The sequence below is a fragment of the Fonsecaea nubica genome (assembly GCF_001646965.1).
Source record: "Fonsecaea nubica strain CBS 269.64 chromosome Unknown Scaff23, whole genome shotgun sequence".
NCBI lineage: Eukaryota > Fungi > Ascomycota > Eurotiomycetes > Chaetothyriales > Herpotrichiellaceae > Fonsecaea > Fonsecaea nubica.
In genome coordinates, this window is record NW_019173696.1 from 348,449 (window position 1) to 363,408 (window position 14,960).

Here is a 14,960-nt window from a genome sequence, read left to right on the forward strand (position 1 = left end):
GTTCCCCATTCTATCACGTGCTGTCGCGTCCCCTGCCAAGGCCACACGCCATCAGACGCGGTTCTCAGGTCTCTTCAGATGATTGAGTCCAATGCGCAGTACGTTTGTCGCTTCCAACAAGTATCGTTAATTGCAACAATGGTGCTTTCTGGATGCTATCATGACGCCGGAAGAAGTGGCGCGTTTCGCCAGTGATGTGAGGCTGTTCTCTCCAGAAGACATTGACCGTTTACATCGTGTTCTCTTCCGTCTCCAAGAAGCCGACATCAGCTTCACTCCATCAGCGTTACAACGCGAATACAATGCCATATTCCCAGAAGGCTATGTATCGACACAGTACGATGACGCGTGCTTGCAGTGGCTCCTCGACCTCCTCGAGACCGATCCTCACATTCCTCTCAACGAAAAGTTCCTCGATGTTTTACAAGAGGCGAACATAGTGTTGACGACCGATGGAACTTCCACGGATGCGGCGACCGACTACGGGGAAGGGCGGAACAGCCGAGTCGGCAGTTATATTTCTATGCCAGTGCGACCTGCCACGCCTGACTCGATCGACTCGATCAATGAAAATGACCCTCTCTGGCAACAAGCTGTTGCACTTGACAACCGAAAATTAGCATCGCAAGCGCTTGAACAGTGGCGCCAGAAGCTGCAATTGCAAAGAGCTGCATACCTGGAATATGAAGACCCGGCTATGAATGCAGTGGCAGACAGTCTGTACCTGCGCAACCTCGCAAGAAAGGTTTTGTCGCATTGGCGCAACACAGTCGCCGAAATCCGTCAACTTGACAATGTTGCGGATGGGTTTCGTATGCGAAGGGATGCCGCATCTTCGCTCAAGAATTGGACACTGGCTACTCGTGAAATGCTCTTTGTTAAGATCAGGGATGAGAGAGTCCTCCGTAAAACTCTGGGGAAGTGGCAAGAGAGGACTGCGAACCTCCGAGAGATGGAAGTTGCAGCTGCTGACGTCCGTGACCGACAAGCACTTGAAAATGCGTTGATGAAGATGGTAGCCAAGAGAAGCCAGATCCGACAAGCAGAAACCCAGGCGGTTCTTGTGTATGAAGGGAACTTAAGCCGCAAAATGCTTCAGATATGGTTGGTGCAGCTTGACCACATTCGACTAAATGAACGACGAGCAGAAGCCGCAGCAGACTATTTTGCAAGCAAACATACGCTCCAGAAGTGGCGGGAAAAGGCTCGACTCCGAATCGAAGAGAAAAAAGCCATACAGGCTCGCAAGCATGTTTTGAGCTTTACTTACTTTCACAAATGGTGCGCAGCAACCAAGAAGAGCAAGGAGGTGAAATACTCTGAATCATACAAAATCATGAGACGAAAAGTCAAGATGAACATCGCTCGGACAGCACTGAATGTTTGGAGGGAGAAGGCCACCCAGATGCGTCAGATGAATGTGACAGCTCAGGAATTCCGGGCTCGCAAAGATGTGGAAAATGCAAGGCGCACTGCCCATAGCGCAATCATCATCATGTACAACAAGACCGAGCAAATCCAGGAAGCCAATGTCCGAGCCGATGGTCTGTTCCGCAAGAACCTCATTGAGCGCCTCGAAATCTTCGGATCGAATTGGCTTGTGCCCACCCGGCAAATCCTCGAGAATCAGAGGAAGGCAGACGAATACCGCTCTACAAGGACTGCCAGCTACGCAGTTCAAATGCTAAGAAATTGGAGGAATGCGGCATTTAGGACAAAACGACTGGAGGAGGACGCCGATGTGTTATTCCATCGTAATGAGAAGAAACGGGCTCTTGGATTCCTCCAGGCGTGGAGGCAGGCGTCCACCAGGTCCAGGAGGGAGGAGGCGGTAAGAGAGGCATCTCTGGTTCCCGCGACGCCAGCGGCTCGAAGGAGCCAACTGCTGGCATCCACAACACCGGCGTACACTCCAGCCATTGGTTTATTTGACAAGAATATCGGCGCAGTGGAGGAGGAGGAATGATGTTTTGACGAGTTACGTGACCATGAGCTGATGACCATGATACCCGACGATCTGCGATGAGTTTGTAGACACAATATAATTTTCACAATCTTTCCCTACTATCCATCCTCTTGCTGTCCAAGGGGCAGTTTCGCGGTTTGCAGAGAGAGGACTATACTGGAAGTCAGGGTGCTTGGGGTTGACAACACGCTCTCTTCTGAATCCTCCAGGCAGCTCATGATGTAACGAGAGCGACTGACATTATTTGAGATACAGACAAGCTGAGCAATGCCAGTAACGAGTAAACGAGGTTGCAGTTTCTGCCGCCCGATGCAAGCTTGTGGAACACACCATGGGTGGGACATGATTCGATGAGGGTCGGTTACGTCGATGACGATTTTCTGTTCTATTCTTTCCCCAACCCGTGACAGCAAACGACGCCATGATACCTTACAGATTGTTACGAGTCAAAACTCGACGGCTAAATCCCACCTCCCTCAGGACGAGGGTGGCGAAAACATGTCGAACCAAATCATCGCAGACACGGACACGCCTGATCCGTGGATGGTGGCCGCGCACAACCGCTTCTACCTGACCTTTACCTGCGGAGACCGTGTCGAGATATGGATGTCGCACAGCATGGAGAACTTTAGGAACTGCAAGAAGATCATCGCGTGGAAACCGCCGCCGGCCACGCCGTGGGTGGTGGACATCTGGGCCCCCGAGCTACACTACCTGGAGGGGAGATGGTACATTTACTTCTGCGGCGCGCATCCCGAGGTCGGAAACCCTTCCCACAGGACGCTGTTGCTGCGCAGCCGAAGCCAGGACCCCATGGAGGCCGGGGCGTGGGAGTTTCTCGGCCAGATGAAGGGCCTGCCCGACCACTGGAACATCGACGCGACCGTCTTCTACCTGCCACGCACGGGGAAGCTTTACTGCTGCTATTCTGGGTGGCCGCTGGGCGACTACTCGGACCGGCAGCAGGATCTCTTCCTGATCGAGCTGGAGAGTCCCGAGCTCGCGCGGGCCGAGACGCTCACATGCATTTCTCGAGCAGAACTGCCGTGGGAGAGGGCGGATGGAGGAACGCACGGCATCAACGAAGGCCCCACGTTCGTCAGCATCCCGGGCTTTGAGGGGATCATCTACAGCGCCAACGGGAGCTGGACCAGCGACTACCGGCTGGCGGTGCTCGAACTGGTCGACGGCGCGGACCCGCTGAAGGAGTCGTCGTGGAGAAAACGGCCAACACCACTCCTCATCAGTGACGGGGACAAGGGCGGGCCGTTTGGACCTGGGCACGCGAGCTTCATCGCCTCGCCGTACGGAGATGGGAGGGTCTACTGCATCTACCACGCCACGGAGCACCAGGGCCAGGGATGGAGCAACCGCAAAGCCCGGGTGCTGATGTTTGGTCCTGAGCACTTTCACCCCCAAGCCCAGCCCATGTGCTGTGCTCTGTCAGTCTCGGGGCAATGGAGCGGTGGTGTCTCGGCATCACACTCTGGCGGACGGGTTGGGAACGTGTCTGAGCAGGGAGCGGGAGCGTCGTCACCGCACGTCCGTGAGCAAAGACGAGCAAGTCTGGTCGACAAGCTTGGGGGGAGTCTATGGAAGAAGTTGAGGGAGTGGACATAATAGCCACGACGCTGTCCTTTCAGGTCGTCCCCCTCCTACTGATAAAAGGCTGTCAATTGCCTATTGATATGGTTCCAAGTCTCCAAGATCAAGAGGCCACCAATGAATAATGGGGAGGAACCCACGGAGAAATTCCGCCTCCAATGTACTTCTTCCTCCGGTTTTTTTCTTTTCCTCCGTCCCTCCACCGAACTCAATATACGAATGAATCAGTGAAGCTACTGTCAAGATTCAAAACATCCCATAGCCGAGGTTTTGCCCCTCTTCTCTCCACACACAGCACCATACTGAGTACAGTACGAGGTACTCGGTAAGCAACCACAACCTACCTATCTAGTACAGACAGGCACACAGGACATCAATCCTAGGAACAGTAGCAGCAGCATCAATCCCAGCAGCCGCATTACACCTATAGCGAGACTCTCCACTGACGATCTGTCTGATTACTTCGCTACTTCTCTACTTGGGTCACATACCACGTAAACGTTTCTCGGTTGCCGTCTATTCAGACCACTCATGGCCGTAAACAACTGGGTCTGGGTTGGCCCGCTGTCCCTGCTCGTGGCGCTGTCGGGCATCTTGTACGCGTACCCATACCCGGTGCTGAATCTGTACGGTGGACGGGCGACGGACGCAAAGATCCATACGACGTGGCTGCATCACGGGCCGGTGAACAACGACAAGTGCTGGACGAATTCTCGTTCGTGAGATCCCATCTATCCCCCCATCCTCCTACTCTTGCGTATTTAGTATCTACGGACGGATGTATATGTGCTGACCATGTTCGCCAAACAACAACAGTTGGTCAAGCTTGCGAGGACGTGCGAATCCATCATGACTCGGCGACGGCGTTCCTAGGTTCGTTAAGCCTTAACTGCCCCTGATCCTTTAAACCTCATCGAGTCTTCAATCTAACCCCAAAACTTTTCTCTCTAATCTAGCATGCGGCTATCCCGAGACGCGAGAGGCGTTTTATCCGCCCATGAACCGCCACGACACCGAGAGCGCGGCCACCTACCACGAGTACTTTGTGAAATACGACATCAAGGTGCGTAATGTCAATCACAAACAAAACCCGTCTTCCTTGACCATCCCGGGGGCGGAGGGTTCAAAGCTTCAGGACCAACAGACTGACAAGAATCCACAGACAGACAAGGCGACCAAGATGAAGATCGAAGGCCTCGACTCGTCGCACGACCTGATCTTGCACGGCATTGATCTCTACCTGCCAAAGGACGACAAATCAAAGGTAAAATTCCATTCTTTCGTGTCTCTTACTCGGTTCTCGATTCCCCGATACACCCTTGCTTGCAAGTCCTTGGACGATAAGTCACCATCCGCACGAACCAGTTGTCACGGGATATATTTCCCCCTTTTGTGCGTTTCAATCGCTAATCGCCCAAAAAAACCCCGACAGATCTACATCTTCGCCGTCAACCACGACCGCAAAGGCGAAGCCATTGTGCTCTTCTCTCACAAGCTCGGGACCGACGTGTTGACGTACGAGCGCGAGTTCCGACACCCGGCCATCAAGACGCCCAACGCCGTCGCGGCGACGAGTTTGAGGTATGCAGTTTTCTCGAGATGTCTTTGTTGAGTATTATACTAACCATCTCCTCCTCAACCTTGTCCTCCGATAAACAGCTCCTTCTTCATCACCAACGACCACTACTTCTACGGCGGCGGGCCCCTGGCGACCATCCTCCGCAGCCACGAAGACCACTGGGGCCCCTGGAAATGGGCCACCGACGTCGTCTACTGCAACGCCTCGTCGTCGGACATTGACTGCCGCACCGTGTCGCCGCCGAACGCGCACCCGAGCGCCAACGGCGCGCTGCTGGTCGACGACGGCAAAACGCTTCTGATCAATGACGTGGTCGAGGCGACGACGACCGTCTACGACGTCGACCCGGACACCAAGGTGTTGAGTGTGCGCAAGAAAGTCGTACGTCTTTTTTGACCTGCTTATTTCCTTTTTTCCCGTCCGAGTATTTTTGAGAACGGGGACTGATGATGCGCGTGAATATAGCAACTCGGTGCGGGCGCGGATAACCTGTCGCTGATACCGGGGACGGAGGATATAGCAGTTTGCAGTACGTTCTCTTTCCCCCTCCCCCCCTCTTACCACAAATGCACACGATAGCCACCTCGCCTTATAAAAAAAAGAAAAAGGAAGCGATAACAAAACTAACGCTGATATTCATCGAAAAAAAAAAGTCTTCCCTGACGTCCCCTCCCTGATCCACCGCCTGAGCGGCGAACACCTCCTCGACACGAACCTCAAGGGCGAGGCCGCCATCCTCCGCCTCGTCAAGGCCCGCGACTACGAGCCCGAGCTGCTCTACTGGGACGACGGGTCGCTGATCACCGTGCTGACGGGCGCGGCCGTGGATCCCAAGCACGGCAAGATCATCGCGGGCGGCGTGGTCGAGCGGCATTTTATCGTGTGTGATGTCAATGTCTAAATACCCTGGGAGTCGAGAGGGGGGGAGGAAGGACAGGAGAGGAGAGGAGAGGTCAAATACGTTGAGGGGGGAAGGAACGCGGAGCGGGAAAAGAAGGGGGAGGGGTGGTGGGAGGAGAAAGGAAGGAGAAAAGAAAGAACGTGTGTGTGAGAGAGGGGGGGAATGGGGGGAGGAGATATATATAGTATCGTATACCTAGAGGACAGAGAGAGAAGGAAAGAAACCTGGATTGACAAAAGGTTCGATGACCTTGAATCTACCACACTGTCAGACCAGACTCTTTTCATATCATCTATACAAGACCAACGACTCAGATTCTAGTTTGTGGTAACCTCCGCAAATCTACCTAGATACAACATTTTATCTTAGCCCAATCCTTGCACACCAAACGTGGCAATGAGAAGGTCTAGCATGTCATGCCAATTCAATCGAACGCAGTCCCCTTAGACCTTCTCCCTCAAAACCTCCGGATCAACCCCCTTCAGGTGAGCAGGGACAGTCCCCGGCTGGTGTGGCCCTTGACCACCCTGACTCGCCCTACTCGCCCGTATCACCTCCAGACTCTCCCTGGCAGTCTCGTCAAGAGACCGTCGAAAGTGGAGGGCACTGCCCATGTCGTCGATCCCTCCTACATTGGCAAAGCTCTTTGGGTTGCCCACGAGACTGTCCTTCCGGAGAACCTTCTCGTCGTACGCCTCTTCGTACGCCTCTTCCTCGTCAGGGTCTTGAGGGATGCCGTAGACAGTATGTGCCACGATCTGCTCGGTCGGCTTCCAAAAGTGACTCGTCACCGAGTAGACAAAGATGCTGGTCACAAAGCCATAGAGCCAATCGAAAGAATACAGGTGTTGCGCACCCGCCGTGATTCTTGACTTGTTGTTGATACTCCACGCCAAGCCAGGCATGCAAGGCCCAATGGCGAGAAGAAAGGCCAGCATCGCTCGCCAATTGATGCCATATATGTTGTACCGGTACCGCCCGCGAGGATCATACAGAGCAGGCACATCAATGTGTTGTCGCTTGACAATCCAGTAGTCCGAGGCAATGATACCAGCCATGGGTGCAAGGAACACGGCATAGCCACCCATGAAAGCCAAAAAGGTCGTTGCAGAGCTGAGAATCTTCCACGGAACAATGACCCAGCCACCAACAAGAGCCGCGATGACACAACCACGCTTGATGTTGATGTATTTGGGACATAGGACCGTCAGATCATTCGCAGCCGAACTGTCACCAGTTAACTCATGAGTTCGAGGACAGGACACATTCAGACTTACATGCTATTCGCGGTGATGTTGGTGCCGACTTGGGCAATATACCAAGAGAGCGCGGCAAAAAAGGCAGCGGCACGGCCACCTGGATTATCCAGCCAATGGGCGATAATGTCCAACGGGTTCCACAAAAACTCCCCATAAAGGACCTTGGAGGCAGAGGTGGTAACAATGCCCATCACACCGCAAACTGTAAATATGGCTGGAAGGAAAGGCAGCTGAATGTACTGGCCACGGGAGCTCCTGGCATAGCGACTGAAGTCGGGGATGTTGCAGGCCAACGTGGCCCAAGAACCTGTTACTGACGACATGCACGACAACCAGAGCCAGGCGCGCTGACTGCCATGAACAGTCTCAGGGAGGGAGAAGATGGCACCACTACCTCCTGCTTTGTGCACAATCCAGCCGAGAGTGGCCAATGCAGTGATTGGCGCGGCGACGAGCTTGATGACGAAAAGCCAGCGCAGCTTCGTCGGAGGGATCAGCAATAGCGGGAGCTGGATTATCCAGAAGAGAAAATAGCTGATCATCCCCTGCGTTGTGATGCCGGCATCGCTAGGGAGATGGTTCTTAATGTGCCCGTACGACGGCCAGATGGCGGTCAACATGAGGGTAATGCACTGTGCACCGTTGGCGCCTTGGATCCCAAGCCAGAACATGGCCAAGATGGACCGAGAGACGATGCAGAAGTAGGCAAAGTAATATCCGAAGCTGGATCTGACAATGACCGAGAAGGGGATATGCAATTTGGCTCCGATAGCACCGTTGAGGACCATGGGGATAGCCACACAGCTGGTACCGACAACCATGATGGGGATTGCGTCGCGCCAATTCAGACCCACAGCGAGCACAGAAGAGGCCGTTTCCCAGGTACCCAGGTTGATCGTGTCGGTTGCCCAGTATGCCATCCACGTCCACAAAGTCCATGTCTGGTACCTTGGAGGGACTGGATCCATATCCGCATTGGTCCTTGGATAGTGGGTTAGCCTGATGTTGTCCACTCCTCTATACAACATCGACTTACCACACATCCTTGGGTGCAAGAGCGGATTCTGCGGGTTTGGGTCAGCAAATATCCGCGCCTTCGTTCCACTGGGGAGACTGAATTACCTTGCTTCGGGAGCTCCCAGGCACTGAGAGTAGTCGCCCTCGCCTTGACCGTCGCCCCAGAGGGGATGTACTTTTTCGCTTCTGTCACGTATTTCGACATGTTGCCGGTAACTTGGAAGCCGAGCACAAGGTGACTACATTCCAGAGAGCGGGCAGAAAGCAAGATATACGCGACCGGGGACGCGCAACGTGGCGATAGTCGTAGGCGATATCATGCACAGGACCTCGATGCGGGAGAGGGTGGTCGTTGCTCGTTGGGTGGAGGAGACCGAAGGCAGGATCCACACGGAGATCTTCCAGGTTCTTGATAAGACGCAAATCCCGTTTGCTTGGACAGGATGAACCGGCTTCGAGAAGCTTGACCAAACGGTAATCGGTACTGAACTAGGGCCTTTTGCGAAGCATGGACTGGGGGGAGCACGATAAGACACGGGCAAGCGACATGATAGCCCGTCTTCTGGAAAACGTCTTGCCAGGGGCCGTTTATGGGTTGTTTATTCCTCGTTTCTTCAAAGGACTGTCCAAAGCGATTGATGACAAGAATATTGTCTGTGATGTCACAGGCTCTCATGACCAGGTGGACAAAGCATGAACGGGGTATCGCTCGACAGGTAAAGAGCATTATCTAGCTGAGGCTTACCTGATGTTACCCCGTTTTGAACATCTCTTGACCCTTGCACGACCTTATCTCTGCACCCTAGCGAGGGTCGTACGCCTGACGAAGAACGAGTGGTTCGACGTCAATGGTTGGTGGCACAAAGCGAGGACAACTCCATTCATACTCGGACCAGGGTAGTGATCGCTTCTGCTGGTCTTGCAGCCATGTGGACAGCATCTTTGGCAGGCCTAGGCGTGTATCTGGTCGTGGTAGGAATTGTGGAAAAAGAGACTTGTACTCGGTAAGTGGAGCATTGAAGGAGATGGACATGGGGAAAAACTACTGAATCTGGCGGCTTGGAAAAATGATCTTCCGCACCACGACAAGTCGGGCTGGTGTACGAGTACGAGTACATCACCTTAACACGAGACTTCAAGAACGAACATGTCCGCGATGCACGCCCAGTAAGCTAACACATTCATAGTGCTCAACCACTCGATATATCAGGCCTGCGACTGCACTCCCTTGGGCTGGCGCTTTTCTCCGGACGGATTCGATCCCACGCTTCTCCACACTTGATCTCTCCGTCAGGTATTCCCGGCATTCCTGGGCAGCCACAGCTCCCCTAGGCAGCTTATCAGCAAGCACACAAGGGGGTTTCTGATTTTGACCAGACATTTACAGCTGAAAAATTTAGATGTCTCATACACCAAGAGGGAAAATTGGTCCATATCAAGATTCTGGTGTCTACATATTCTCGGTGGTCAAGTTGGCAGGCCACTGTCCGGGGTGGTGTGCTATTTCGATTGGCACCTTATCGGACTACCTTGTATCTGATGTGCAGTCGAGACCAGACCCTTCGGAACGATGTGTACGCTGCGCGAATATGCATTCCGATACGGCATCGAGTGTAGGTGCTGTGAGAGCGACATCGAAACTTGACGCCAGTACGGGAAACGGCAAGCATTTGGGGAACTTGGGCGCATGCTCCATCCGAGAATGCAGAGTCGTGGATGTAGAAATAGTAAGGATCAATATCGAACGACATGACTGCAAAATACTACAAGTCTACGAGCAGTGAGTCGAGCGACATTACTATCTCCAGCAGGCCCAACCGCCAGAATCCTAAGAAAAGTAGCTGCCAAAACACCCAGTAGGTGATGCATTACCTAGATAGGCAAGGAGACCCTCCCTGGTACTGTGCCATGAACATCAATTCACCGAGTCGTGTACCAAGACTCTTCTTTCTAATGCAAATAATTCATTCATCTACTGTAGTACAAGTAGATGTTACACATACATGTCTTGACTGCGACCCGGGGAACTCATCACCCTTGTACTTTTGCTGAAAAGCGGAAATAAGGTTCAATCCGGTGCGGCGGGATCAGACCAGACGAGAAGAGACGAGACGGAAATGCAAGGAGATGCAAGGCAAGGCAAAATGACCCGTGTGCCTGTCTTGTCTGGGGAGATCAACCCACAGTCTCTACACTACCTCGTACTTTGTGTATTCTATTGCACTTGCATGCCACCGCGCCGCACAGGAATATGTACAGGGACTTTGTAGTTATGTGTTATATGTTGATGTTGACCTGCTGGGCCGAAATGAGTCACACAAGTCTAGGCAGGTACATACATGTGGCCGTCCGGAATCTCTGGGGAACTTAACAGCACTGCAAGAGTTAGATTATCATGCGATGGAAGTCCGTCATTTCATCTATGGTGGGGACAGTTGAAGCTTCAAGTGAAGAGGGTCGAGGAGAATACCTAGAGGTGCGCGTGCCCCTGGACTGTGATAGGCAGGCAAGGAAGGTAAGCTCAAGGGATACTTTGGTCTAGGTATTAACAAGCTACTCGTAAGTGTGCCGGAAAGAGAGAGCTAGGCCCGAGCTAAGTACCGTAGGTACCTAATAATACTGAATACTGAATACCTAATAATACTGAATACTGAATACCTCTGTACAAGGCACATGCAGGCACGCAGGCTTCAATTCAAGCTCATCAGTCCCACGTACTCGCACTTGTAGCCACGGGCTCTAAACCCTATGTAAGCTGAGCCAGTCGCGGAGACTCCCGGAGACCATATCCGGGGGCGAGTCTCCTGTCTTTGTCCACGGGACCCGAGTACGATTGGGGGTGTCCCGTGGGAATCAGCAGGTACTTGCTGGCAGAGACCAGCCCGAGAGGTCCATGGATTTCGTTGGATATAATATGCCTCACTATTTGCATCGTCCGCGTTGCAAAACTGGCATCTTCCGTGTTGAATTGTTGAGTTGCCTCGGAGGGGCGCAGATGCGCAGTTAATAGCTCTGGTGGCTCCGTCTCCACCGACGACATCATCGCATGTGAAAATTTCTGATAACGATAAGGCCGAAACCCAGACATTTTCACATGCATTTTTGTCCAAAGACCAGATCTCACAACAGCCAACAGCCGCGCTCAACAAAACATTGCGCTGCCGATCGCCACCACAATGAGTGTAAAATTGAGGTAACCTGATCTCATTCAACGGAAACTACCAATTCTATGCATTTTCAGAAGCGCAGACAACAAAATTCTATCAAAGGTAAATTCAGACAGGAGCAAAGGAGATCCACCACGGCGGACGCTCGAGACATAGGAAACAGGGTCTGATTATCGCTTGCTCATATGAGTTTCATGCGGTTGCTGGATTGTCGTGGCGCTGCTGGCTAACATTCTCTGGGACTCGGATTCTGCCACAAGGGCGACCGGACCCCGGTCGGTGTACTCGTAGCTCTCAGGGTATCAAATGCTGGTGCGGTCGATTTGTACATGACTTTGTGAGCTTACTCTTCCCACAATCGAGGCGCTGTAAAAGGGAGAGGGGATGGCGTCGGCAGCGATACCCTCATTTGCTGGTTTTTTCATTGACGACTACCTTGGCCTGCTCCTTCTTGGCCTGGAGGAACGAGCTGATCCATTTGAGGACATCAGAGCTCAGAATGAGGGAGGTGGTGATGACCGCCTTGCCGCCTGCCACATAGCCTTCTCCTCCGCACTTTTTGTATTCATCTTTGTAGGTATCCAGAGCCCAATCCTTGGTGGTATTTGCCGTCTCGAGGGGCCAATGGATGTAGCTCAGAACTTTGTCTTGAATATCCTTGGTCTCGGCCTTGACAATAGGAACTTGCTCGTCAAATTTGGTGAGGAACTTGTCACCAAGTTCATCGGCCTTGGCGACATAGGGCTTTGCGTAGGACGCCGGTGTCTCGAAGTAGGGCAGCGTAGGCTTGACAAATTTCGTGTAGCCAGCACTAGTCAGTTCGATCGATTTGACACCGTAGGGGTTCTCTTGAATGGTCTTGATCGAGTCTGAGACAAGAGGGTATGATTGTATGTGCTGGATGGAAAACAAGAGTTAGCAATGTTCGTGCCAGTAAGCCAAAAGTCCATTGCGGTCACATACCGAGAGGAATGCCGAGTGCGGCACGTCGCCGTTGACGGTAGCTTCGCCCATGGTTGTTGGTTGAGAGTTTGGAGGGACTGTACTGTATTAGTTACGCCTGAAGAGATGCAGACGGCGACGACAGGTGTGCAGGTGAGCGCAGACCAGTAAGCAGTAGTAGGGAAGGAAAAAGGAAAGCAATCGGTTTACTTGGGGGTTTTGCTTTGGTTGAGGAAGGTGGGTGTAGACCTGCGGTGCGCGGGGAATTTGCTGCAGGAACGCAGGGTCAGTATACTTACAAGGTGATGTGAAGTGTGGAACCAAGTACAGCTCGGGGCAGATAGACACAGCACTGGCAAAACACTGAGAGTGTATTTTCTGTCGAGGTGAGAAACAAGGGAAGAAGGAAGTGAGTGAGAGTAATACAAGTACGGTGGTGCTCTTGACTTTGGGCTAAATAAGTGACTATGTGGTTAATGCTGTCCTTAGGGCTGGCAATCTTGTTGAGCTGCTGCGGAAGTCCATTAGACCGATGAAGAGCAACCCAATACAGAGGTGGCCAGGGACCATGATTTCATGCTCTACGCTTCCCTCCATTCAGGGCGGTGGGCGCATTGCTTCAGTGGCCCGACAAAGTGGACAGGAGCGCAAGCCTGGTGATGCTGGTTGCAACCCACGCAGCCGCCAAGAATTTGCATGTGAAAGTCGCAGAAAGTCACAGTCTCGGGCCGCGGAGTCTTTGGTTCCCTCCTTATTTCTCTGACTTCTCATCCCTCCCGTCATTGCAGCGTTTGGTGCTACTGCAACGCTGTATCCATTCACTGACTCCCCCCAAGACATGGTGCTTGGTACCTAGGTATGGGACGAATAGTACCTCCTAAGGGAATTGCATCTGCGTGGAATGACAATGACACACTGACCATGGGTATGCCCAAACCACCTTCGCTTCTCCCTCGCCTCCCCCTCGCTTCCGCCTCTTGTCCTCTTTGGTCTGTGCCAGGTTGCTAAACTCCCCTGCAGACTATTGCCCGCAGAAGTATTCCAGCCAATCGTGATATTAAACTCCCTACCACATCCATCTCCAAGTAGTCACTGTCTTCACACCACTTACAAAAATCCGATCCGAGTGCCTGGAACTTCCTCATCGTCTGTGGCAATGACATCTTTCTCCTGCGGCCCGAAACGCCCTACCCACTGGTCATGACTTGCGTTACACATGCGCGGGTGGCCGGGACGTCAATGCTTGTTTCATTATCAGACAATACAGAAGGAGGTGGGATGATATGTCTATCTTGGACGAGTAGTTTTCTGCAACATATACCCCTGTTGCCGCTGCTGCTACTGCAACAACGGGTAGCTTCCCTGTTGGTCCCCTCGCACAGTCATTGTCTGACCCATCACGCATGATGCAGTAACAATCCCGTTTCCTGGGGTAAGCACTGGAGTGAAGAGTACCTCGTAATCCATGGATGACGGGCATTCGACAAGATACAGGTCACTTGCCGTGCCCTCCACAATCAATTGCCACTGGAGAGACAACCCAAGAAAATAAGAGGACACTTCCCCTTCCCCGTCGTTCCATCGCTCACGGTCATGGAGATGTGCCAGAGATGCGACTTGCATGATGGATTTTATATCATTCACAGCCTTCTGGCATGTGAAAACGCATGGGCTGTGGATCCTGCGGCTTCTAAGACCAGCCCTGCATATAATATGTGCCTAAAAGTACCAAGCACCGTTCGGGCGCGTTCATTTGTGCCTATTTCCCTCTCAACCTTTCAGTTCTCGAGTTACCCTCTCTGTCAACCTCGTTCTAGATCGCTCTGCATGTCCAACACTTGGGAGATCAATAACGAATAGCACACAGGATGCCGTACTGAGGAAACAGTTTCCATTCCCGTGCCGCTCCCTGCCATGCCATGCTATCCCATCCCGTGCCACGCGGCCTGCTCATTCGTTTCACATGTCAAATCTGTGACGTGATCCTCCATCTCCACCTCCACAGTGACCGGTCCGTGCACTCCCACCGATTTTGGACACCGGACAGAGAGGTTGATTCCCACGGGGCCGGGGACGTGTTGACCAGGATGAGAGCGGGGAAGCTTCTAGGCATCCATCCTCATACAGCGAGCGCATTGCGAGCTCTCCTGGACAGGCAGACAAGTCAGCATGCATAGATACGCACAGATACGCACGGGAGATGTGCATGTGTTTGTCCATGTCTTGTGTTTGTTTGTTGCTAACCATCTAGTGAAAACCCAAAAGGATGGTCATGTATGTATTGGTTCTTTGCCAGCACAGCTACCGTTGGTTCTAAGTTGTACTTGTATACCAGCATTCTAGCGTCGGTTTACATGTAATATATAGGTGTCGACATCTGGATACCTGGATAAGAACGTAACGGGTCAAGGACATGATTCTGCGTGTACATACCTACCTACCTACATAGAATACATACCTTCTAGGATCCTGGATACCTACCACGGTGTTTACTGCGTACCAGGGATTCACGCGACTCCCTCCC

General features: G+C 52.6%; 5 protein-coding genes across 5 annotated transcripts; 3 read left to right on the forward strand and 2 right to left on the reverse strand.

Annotated features, from left to right (window-relative positions):
* Positions 1-160: 160 nt before the first annotated feature.
* Positions 161-1,966, forward strand: AYO20_04497 (hypothetical protein; the record flags this gene model as incomplete). The annotated part of the gene is made up of 1 exon (XM_022642793.1): positions 161-1,966. The coding sequence occupies one exon, from the start codon at positions 161-163 to the stop codon at positions 1,964-1,966; it is 1,806 nt and encodes a 601-aa protein (XP_022501351.1).
* A 498-nt stretch (positions 1,967-2,464) lies between these two features.
* On the forward strand, positions 2,465-3,586 carry AYO20_04498 (hypothetical protein; the record flags this gene model as incomplete). Its single annotated transcript, XM_022642794.1, has 1 exon — positions 2,465-3,586. One exon carries the CDS (start codon positions 2,465-2,467, stop codon positions 3,584-3,586), a length of 1,122 nt encoding a protein of 373 aa, XP_022501352.1.
* A 516-nt stretch (positions 3,587-4,102) lies between these two features.
* Positions 4,103-6,051, forward strand: AYO20_04499 (hypothetical protein; the record flags this gene model as incomplete). Its single annotated transcript, XM_022642795.1, has 7 exons — positions 4,103-4,286; positions 4,337-4,444; positions 4,528-4,835; positions 5,004-5,152; positions 5,231-5,531; positions 5,616-5,679; positions 5,804-6,051. The coding sequence occupies 7 exons, from the start codon at positions 4,103-4,105 to the stop codon at positions 6,049-6,051; spliced, it is 1,362 nt and encodes a 453-aa protein (XP_022501353.1).
* Positions 6,052-6,494: 443 nt separating this feature from the next.
* Positions 6,495-8,532, reverse strand: AYO20_04500 (hypothetical protein; the record flags this gene model as incomplete). Its single annotated transcript, XM_022642796.1, has 4 exons — positions 6,495-7,278; positions 7,329-8,291; positions 8,347-8,374; positions 8,433-8,532. The coding sequence occupies 4 exons, from the start codon at positions 8,530-8,532 to the stop codon at positions 6,495-6,497; spliced, it is 1,875 nt and encodes a 624-aa protein (XP_022501354.1).
* Positions 8,533-11,899: 3,367 nt separating this feature from the next.
* AYO20_04501 (hypothetical protein) lies at positions 11,900-12,508 on the reverse strand (the record flags this gene model as incomplete). Its single annotated transcript, XM_022642797.1, has 2 exons — positions 11,900-12,391; positions 12,458-12,508. 2 exons carry the CDS (start codon positions 12,506-12,508, stop codon positions 11,900-11,902), a joined length of 543 nt encoding a protein of 180 aa, XP_022501355.1.
* Between the last annotated feature and the right edge of the window lie 2,452 nt (positions 12,509-14,960).